The 9974-nt window shown below is 37.4% G+C and overlaps 1 protein-coding gene across 1 annotated transcript; it reads left to right on the top strand.

The window, feature by feature from the left end:
* Positions 1–388: 388 nt before the first annotated feature.
* LOTGIDRAFT_133687 (hypothetical protein) lies at positions 389–9273 on the top strand (the record flags this gene model as incomplete). Its single annotated transcript, XM_009067790.1, has 8 exons — positions 389–697; positions 879–1039; positions 6648–6800; positions 7280–7365; positions 7686–7816; positions 8090–8247; positions 8470–8590; positions 8983–9273. Coding segments are annotated over 8 exons (1410 nt in total), but the record flags the coding sequence as incomplete, so codon positions are not given.
* Between the last annotated feature and the right edge of the window lie 701 nt (positions 9274–9974).

Genomic DNA, 9974 nt, shown 5'->3' with positions numbered 1-9974 from the left:
CCACTGAATTAGTTTTTTTCGAGATAGCTTCCGTTTATTGGTACGTATATAGAGCTTTGAGTCAACATTATTTCAACATTCACTAACGGTACTTGTTCACTATCGGACTCGTACAAAGTGAAAAAGTTTTGGTTAGATCGCTAGGATGTCACCAGTAGTATTATTGGTGCTTCTTGCTGCTGGCTTCTCATGTAAGTTTCTAAGATTTCAGTCTGAAGCCACTAGAATTCACTTGCAGTAACATAAACTATATTCTTGACGTAATGTATCCACCATATTAGTACGTCTAATTGAAACCATTTTGGAAATTCAAAACATATTCAAGATCTCATGAAAATTATATGTTAAAATATTATGATAATCTTTTCATGTAGCCTGTGATGGTGCTTTACGATTTGCCAAATCTTATGGAGACCATATGGTACTACAGAGAGGTCCTCAAAGAGCTGTCATTTGGGGATTTGCTGATAAGAATGGTGAAACCATAACTGCTCAAATCGTTGGACATGGAGGTCCGGTTACCAACAAGACAGCAAATGGACAATGGAAACTCAAACTTCCGGCTATGACAGCTGAAGGACCTTTCACTATAGAAGTGTCATCCCATTCAGAAGGAAAGCTGACTCTTCATGATGTTCTATTTGGGGATGTCTGGATCTGTTCTGGACAGAGTAATATGGGATATCAGTTTGGTGCTGTAAGTGGTCATATTCCAGTTGGATATGTGCATATTTATTGAAATGATTGTGCATATAGATTTTTAGATGGCAGCCTTATTTCTGCTGATGCTGTGCTTTACACTTTTATTTGTTTGTCGCTTTTGTGTTTGTTGTTTTTGGTTGTCGTTGATGTCCGCAATTATTCCAATTTTTCTATAGGTCAACAATAGTGCATACGAACTTCAAAAGGCTTTAAAATTTACTAAAGTGCGAATATTTCACGTTCAAGATGTCGAATCACCAACACCTTTAACTGATATCAAGAAAGTTCAAACACCTTGGACTGTACCAACAACAAGTAAGATCTTTACCCTTTATACGTCTGTAGCAGTGACTCACCTCACGAAACCTTTTCATCCCCCCTCAGTCGGAAGTACCATATATACAGCCTAAGACAAACGAGCGAGGTACCATATGCTCTAGGTTGTGCAAGGTACCATAATTATGCTCTAGGTTGTGCGAGGTACCATATGCTCTAGGTTGTGCGAGGTACCATATGCTCTAGGTTGTGCGAGGTACCATATGCTCTAGGTTGTGCGAGGTACCATTATGCTCTAGGTTGTGCGAGGTACCATATGCTCTAGGTTGTGTATATACCAAAGTCTTTGACTATATGTTCACTTTTCGTGTTCTAGATCCACAAACTGGCAGTTTGTCCATCTTCAATAATACAATACTGCGAAGAAAATTGGGAAAAGAACTAACCATAAGCCTTAAATCTATCTTTTTAGTCCTTGAGCTATTAAAACTAATAACTAGACCATATTTTGTAAATGAATAACCTTTCAACTTTGGTCATATTTTGGATTGTAATCCTTGTCTTACAGCAACTGTTCCAAGCTTCTCTGCTGTTTGTTTCCTATTTGGAGAATATGTAAATACACATCGTAAATATCCTATTGGTCTGATTGAATCAGCTTGGGGAGGAACTCCAATCGAAGCTTGGACATCACCTGGTGCTGTAGCTAAATGTCCTGTTCATACATCGAAAAGGTAATTTTCTTCACACGGTGTAGTCTTTCAACCCCCATCACCTATCTTTGCCCGTGTCTGGTTAATTATGTCATTGAAGGGGTTAACAACTGTTTAAATTAAATTTACAATACTTTCTCTTAACACCTAGAGCTTCTATCAACCGTTAAAATTTCAGAGGCCCTCACAATCCATCAACTCTGTGGAATGCCATGATAAATCCATTGTTATCATTGACTATATACGGTGCTATTTGGTATCAAGGTAACTTCCTTATATTGTTCATAGGTTACTGCTTATGACTTACAATCTCTATGCAGTTGATTTGCGAAAAGTTTGACAAACTACTGAAAAATCAGGGAAAACATCACATTCCATGAAGATACATTTAGAAACCGTTATTAACATGTTAAAAGTGTGCTATGGACAACTGGGTTGGTTTCTAATAATATTGGTTCTCAGAATAGACCTTGGTTCTTCAGATATTGCTAGACGTTTCTTACGAATCTTCCATTGAAGGTGAGGCAAACTCGGGTCATCCAGAACGATATGTTTGTCAACAACCAGCTATGGTCAATGATTGGAGACAACAGTTTCATCATGGTTCATTGGGTGAAACTAGTGACAAGTTTCCTTTTGGTGTTGTTCAGGTATAAGATCATTTAACAAAAATGATGAACTGTCTTTCATTGAAGGTGAGACAAACTCGGGTCATTCAGAACGATATGTTTGTCAACAACCAGCTATGGTCAATGATTGGAGACAACAGTTTCATCATGGTTCATTGGGTGAAACTAGTGACAAGTTTCCTTTTGGTGTTGTTCAGGTAAAAGATCATTTAACAAAAATGATGAACTGTCTTTCATTGAAGGTAAAGCCAACTCTGGTCAACTCTATCCAAAATCAGAAGGATCGAAAAATATTTAGTATGAGTTATTGCCCTTGTTCTCTAAAACCTTCAATTTTTAGATCTAGAAGGCACAATTTTTGTCAGATTTTGACGAACCTTGGTGTGAGTGTTCACCCAACGATAAACCCTATCGAAAATCAGAAGAATCGAAAAATATTTATGATATGTCACTTTTTAATTCTTTCAGCTAGCTGCCAATAAACATGATTTTAACCGTATTGCTGGTTTCCCTGGATTAAGATTCAGTCAAACTGGAAATGTAGGATATGTTCCCAACACTAAACTACCGCATACCTTTATGGCAGTAGCTATGGATCTTCCTGATTTTAATTCACCTCATGGAACGTAAGTAAACTGTTGCGGCAAATACAAAACAGTTATGCCAGATATTAGAGATTTCGTCTAATTTAAAGTAACAAAAAAACCATTAATGGTTATAAACCCCTTCGAAAAGTGTACAGTCGGACACTCTGTCAAAGAACGAGATAGAACATTCCATAAAATGGCGATGCCTCCTCCAGCTGTTTTAGATAACATAAACTTTATCTTTTTTATCCAACAGAATCCATCCACGATTTAAACAAGATGTAGGTGAAAGGTTAGGACTAGCTAGTTTAGCTGTAGCTTATGGACAAAAAGGTTTAAATTATCAGGGACCTTTTCCTACCTCCTTTAATAACCACGTGACTAATCAACTCACAGTAGAATATGATCATGGTCATACAGTTTTAGATGTTAGATCTAATAATGGGTTCGAGGTAGGTTTTTCTCTAAACAGTGTAAATTTATTCACAATGTAATTTTTTGCGAAAGCGTACTTTACCTTATCTGATCCTGGAGATGCTGAAACCAGCCTTATATACTTATGGTCCGAAAACTCATCAAGGAATGCTTGTAGAGACCAGATTGAAAATAAGGTTAGGTACTTGCAAAAACCATGTCACCCAATCCTAGAACTCTTCGTAACACTTTTCTATGTTTAGAACATAAAAGAAACAAAGCTCAAAAAATTGATAGTGAACTGATGACGATGATTGCAGAAGTTCATCTTCACAGCGATAACCGTCTTTTTCATAAGAACCATTCATAAAAATCGTGCTTCATTTAAGATTTGCTGCTCAACGTCTAAGACCGACTGTGGTTCTAATGATCATTGGGTAGCAGCACCAATAACCCACCATCAAGGAGCATCAGTCACTTTGAACACTTCCGGTTGTCATGGTAAACACATGGTTGGTTTAAGATATGCCTGGAGAGAAAGTCCTTGTCTGTTTAAGAAGTGTGCTATTTATGGACGAGATAATGATCTACCAGGTCCGTCGTTTATCAGAAATAAAGCTTTTTAAAACATTAAAGTTCTTTGAGATGTATTTTATGTATATAGCACCAGACAAAAACTTTAGTATAGGTCAGTTGTCCGAAGATAGCACAGCATGAAACATGTTTCAGGTTCTTTTAATATTTCTATATTGCTCTACAATTGATGTACTTTCATAACATATTAATTGGGCTAATGAAAACGAAACCATTCAGTGTACAATGAAGGAAATGATGCATAGAACCCAGGGTAATCTAGCCTACTCTTCATAGACTTCTAACTATTGGCCATGCTCAGTTGTTCACCTTGTCTAATGAACGAGACTTTGTTTATCATCCGATCCTCCTATCTAATTTAAGGACAGGAAAAGGCCACGATGTAAAATCTGATGAAACAATTCTGAAATCATGTCGGCAATCACCGCCACCGAATTTTCTGCAGGAATCTTGAAGATCTTGCATTAGGATAACTTTAAGTTAATTCTAGAATTTTTAAACCATCTAAATTGTTAATCGCTTCGCTTCGCTTATGATGACGAGTATAATGGATCTGTATGATTAGGTTGAGCCATCATATTCCCGTGATGGAGGGATGAGCGGCTTTTGAGGCCTCCACCCGAGACCTACTTTCGAGGCCTACTTGAAGCAGTGGTGTAGATTAGATGGAAAACATAGTGTAATGCAAATCGTTGCAGAGAATTGAGCTATCAGAAAAAAAGAAAATTTGACGAGATTTTGACAGTGGTGTATTATTCTTTAAGAAAAGATACCATGGAATCATGACCTTGGTGATAGCTTATCAGTAGGTTACCTATTTATGTGAACGAAGATCACATTATTGTATGATTATTTGAATATATCGTCAAGATGTCAACATTGACGATATTGGTCCTGCTTTCTGCTGGTCTTTTGGGTAAGTTGTACTCTTTACCATCTCTTTTTTCATTAGAGCTTAGATATTAAGTCTATCCATGCACATGAAGTCCTCCCTTCGCCAAAATGGAAGCGCATTTAAAAGTAGACCAATGTTGAGATGGGACAAATCTATGTTTTCCGTATATAAATGACATTTTCTTAAGAAACGAGAATTAAATTTTCTTTTTCTGTGTTTCATATTTTCTGGTTTATCAATATGTCACGTTTTTATTATAGCCTGCGATGGCGCTTTACGATTTGCCAAATCTTATGGAGACCATATGGTATTACAGAGAGGTCCTCAAAGAGCTGTCATTTGGGGATTTGCTGATAAGAATGGTGAAACCATAACTGCTCAAATCGTTGGACATGGAGGTCCGGTTACCACCAAGACAGCAAATGGACAATGGAAACTCAAACTTCCGGCTATGACAGCTGAAGGACCTTTTACTATAGAAGTGTCATCCCATTCAGAAGGAAAGCTGACTCTTCATGATGTTCTATTTGGTGATGTCTGGATCTGTTCTGGACAGAGTAATATGGGATATCAGTTTGGTGCTGTAAGTCTATACCCTATTATCTTGAAGTCTTAAAACATATGTACACCATATTATGTATACCATATATGAATTAATTGCGAACTAGTACTAGAAGGTGCCCTCGGCTCGTATCCAGTAACAGTAAGAATGTTCATTGTTATCAATAACAGTAATTCTGATTTTGGAATCTTCACAATGTTAAACTATTACAAACATCGTACTTATACCTTGACTTCAACCCTCCTAGTTTTGTTAATGAAGTGATTTGATTGAATTGTATGCTAGCTAATCAGAGGCTTCGACAGAAAGTCTGTGAACACAAAGTCATACTGTTCAAAGCCTTTCTGTTGAGGACTATGATTGGCTCTATTTGCTGGCATATAATGCAATCAAATTTCTGCATTCCGTGTTACAAGAATAGTGGCTATTGCATCCAAGGTATAAGTACGAAGTTCGTAATAGTTTGATATTGTGGAGATGAAAGTTTCCAAAATCAGAATTACGGTTATTGATAGACAAGGACCACTCTTACTGTTACTGGGTACGAGCCGAGGGCACTTCATACAAGTCAACTTTCAACCGCTTACACATTTTCGCCCTGGAATGACTCTCGGTTAATACATTACTCTGTCCAGAGAAGTTGCCAAACACTATAACTGAACTGGAAACGAATCCAAATTTCTTGAACGAACGATGAACTTTTCAGGTCAACAATAGTGCATACGAACTTCAAAAGGCTTTAAAGTTTACTAAAGTAAGAATATTTCACGTTCAAGATGTCGAATCACCAACACTCTTAACTGATATTAAGAAAGTTCAAACACCTTGGACTGTACCAACAACACGTAAGTTCTACTTGAAGGTTGCCCGTTGTCTCAACTATCATGGGTACTGGTTGAACCAAGTCCATGGGACTCCACCCTTGGGGGGTCTCACTCCAAGAGAAAAATACAAAATTAACAAATGTACCAAATTAAGTTTCTACACACCCTGTGCTGGGGCTCTACCATGAGAGGAGCCCGAACCAACTTAAGTCTACAGCCTCCCCCAGAAGGATAAACGCCCTAAAATAAATATACCAGCGGAACTTACTTTTGGAGAACAGGTTGCTGATGAAGATTTCGGCATTCACTAAATTATTTCTTATCAGAAAATCATGAGCTCAACTGTTCCCCTTGCTTTACAGAAACTATTCCTCTTGTCTTACAGAAACTGTTCCTCTTGTCTTTCATCTTACAGAAACTGTTCCTTTTGTCTTACAGAAACTGTCCCAAGCTTCTCTGCTGTTTGTTTCCTATTTGGAGAATATGTAAATACACATCGTAAATATCCTATTGGTCTGATTGAATCAGCTTGGGGAGGAACTCCAATAGAAGCTTGGACATCACCCGGTGCTCTAGCTAAATGTCCTGTGAAAACAGGGAAAAGGTAAAACTAACGTATTAATAGTTTCCGATATGATAAAATAAGTGTCAGCCCAAACGTTTGTGGCTTTTGGTTGAGAAGTTGGTTAACGACTACAGCAGCTTTATAATGAATTAAGACCCAGAAAAATACATTCATATTTATGCATATGGCTTATCGATATAAGGTAAACTTAGATTCCATCATCTTCACAGTGTCAAGCTATTACGAACATGGTCTTATACCTTGACTGCAATTGTCACTAATTTTGTATCACGGAATACAGCGATTTGATTATATATTGTACATAAGAGAATGCAGCCAATCCTCGACAGAAAGACTGTACGATCTGGTAGTCTCATTTTGATCCAGAATGGATCTTGAAAATGACCCAGGATAGTCGCATATATTGTCAATTTCAAAACTTTGGATAAATACATGTTCGTTTTATTTTGTTTTGTAAATTTTTGTTTTATTACTCTCCTATGTTGTCAAAATTTCAGAAATCCTCATAGTCATTCAGTTCTATGGAATGCCATGATAAATCCATTGTTAGCAATGACTATATATGGTGCTATATGGTATCAAGGTAAGGATATTCTTTCATAGTGTTATAACAATTTCATTTCAATTTATAATAGATATTGACATTTTATTTGATTTATTCTAACTTGTATGATAGAATCAATTCATTTATACACTGAAATAATTGAAAATGAAATGGAATATCATGCCTTCATAGTGGCGGTTGCAGAACTTTGGATTGGAAAGTGCCACCGTCAAGTTTTTTTTCGACTCATAGGTGGAGAGGATTTCAGTGGGCATTTTTTTGCAGATAAAGGGCGTAAGTCCTGCATTTATGACTATGAGGGTGTATTCTAAATTATTATTGTTATTCTTTCATTGAAGGGGAGTCAAACTCGGGTCATCCAGAACGATATGTTTGTCAACAACCAGCTATGGTCAATGATTGGAGACAACAGTTTCATCATGGTTCATTGGGTGAAACTAGTGACAAGTTTCCTTTTGGTGTTGTTCAGGTATGTTCGTATTAAAAGCCATGTTCTCCATTTTCGGGGTGGATTTGGGTCTCGAATATAATATGTAAATAGTCATCAGAAGAATTACACGAAAGTCGTACAATACCTTCGAAAAATACCCCACACTAGAAACTTCACTCTCTATTTATATATATCCGGAGTGTCAAGAAGAGACGAGTTGTCATTTTAACGTTCAAACGCGGATAATTCTGAAAACGCATGGTAGGCTACGATTGCTCAAATGGTGAATCGGTCCCATTTTGTTTCTTTCAGCTAGCTGCCAATAAACATGATTTTAACCGTATTGGCGGTTTCCCTGGTTTAAGATTCAGTCAAACTGGAAATGTAGGATATGTTCCCAACACTAAACTACCGCATACCTTTATGGCAGTAGCTATGGATCTTCCTGATTTTAATTCACCTCGCGGAACGTAAGTAAACTGTTGCGACAAATACAAAAGCAGTAATGCAAGATCCATGCGTGGGATATTAGCGATTTCGTCTGACAAAATAAACCATTAATGGTTATAAACCCCTTCGAAAAGTGTACAGCCGGACACTCTGTCAAAGAACGAGATAGAAGATTCCAGAATATGGCGATGCCTCCTCCAGCTGTTTTAGATAACATAAACTTTCTCTTTTTTATCCAACAGAATCCATCCACGATTTAAACAAGATGTAGGTGAAAGGTTAGGACTAGCTAGTTTAGCTGTAGCTTATGGACAAAAAGGTTTAAATTATCAGGGACCTTTTCCTACCTCCTTTAATAACCACGTGACTAATCAACTCACAGTAGAATATGATCATGGTCATACAGTTTTAGATGTTAGATCTAATAATGGTTTCGAGGTTAGTTTTGACGGCTTCTATTAAGTGTAAATTTCAAAAGGTATTCACAATTTGATTTTGTGTAAGGGTACCTTATCTGATCCTGGAGATGCTGAAACCAGCCTTATATGATTATACTTATGGTCCAAAGACTCATCAAGGAATGCTTGTAGAGACCAGATTGAAAATAAGGTTAGGTACTCGCAAAAGCCCTGTCACCCAATCTTCGCACTCTTCGTACCACTGTTCTAGGGTAAGACCATAACGGAAAAAAGCGCAAATAATTAGAAGTGCACTGATGACGATGATTGCAGAAGTTCATATTGAAAACTATTCAGAGCGGTACCGTCTTTTTCATAAGAACCATTCATAAAAATCGTGCTTCATTTAAGATCTGCTGCTCAACTTCAAAGACCGACTGTGGTTCTAATGATCAATGGGTAGCAGCACCAATAACCCACCATCAAGGAGCATCAGTCACTTTGAACACTTCCGGTTGTCATGGTAAACACATGGTTGGTTTAAGATATGCCTGGAGAGAAAGTCCTTGTCTGTTTAAGAAGTGTGCTATTTATGGACGAGATAATGATCTACCAGGTCCGTCGTTTATCAGAAATAAAGCTTTTTAAGATTTCGGCTGAATTTTTGAGTTGATATTAATTGTCTTTTATCTGCAGAAACTGGACAATCATTTCACCTAAGTCGCCTCTCAAGGCTCCTTTCAACGTTGTCAGGGTCTTTTCAATTAGCCTGTTAGACTTCATTGGATTTTGCAAAATATACGCCGTTACATTTTTTTCGCACGTCAATTCAAGTTGTTGACATGACTATTTCAACTATTACCAGTTTGACCATTATTTTAAAAACCGTGTAAATTTACCGAGAAAAGATCTGTGGATCCTCTAGAGACTTGGATGTAAATGGATGACTGACTGACTTAATGGTGGGAGGGGGTGACTTATAGGATTGAAAATACGGCAGCTCAGTAGGAGCGCATAGGTAAGAGCCGCTAACTGGGCGAGGTCAGTCCTCTGTACCCTCACTGGCGCCGCCACTACTGTGGATTGGCCTATATGTATTTTAATCTCTCCACTATGGCGTCGATGGCACCACTCTTCGACTAAGTTTTGCAATATGAATATGAAATTAATAGATGACTTAAAGGCCTAAATTGGTTGTTTTATTCAAACTATAATGACAAAATGGCTTATAGGGATCAATAGGATACTTTATTTCATATCGTGAGCAATGATGCCACAAGAACAAAGAAATCCTTAAAAAGGTGGAATCCTTTGTCTTTATCTGAGATTTTCATTAAAATACGAATCGA

The sequence above is a fragment of the Lottia gigantea genome (genome assembly GCF_000327385.1).
Source record: "Lottia gigantea unplaced genomic scaffold LOTGIsca_86, whole genome shotgun sequence".
Lineage (NCBI taxonomy): Eukaryota > Metazoa > Mollusca > Gastropoda > Lottiidae > Lottia > Lottia gigantea.
Note: the sequence above shows the minus strand (reverse complement) of the source record. Positions and strands in the feature narration are given on the sequence as shown.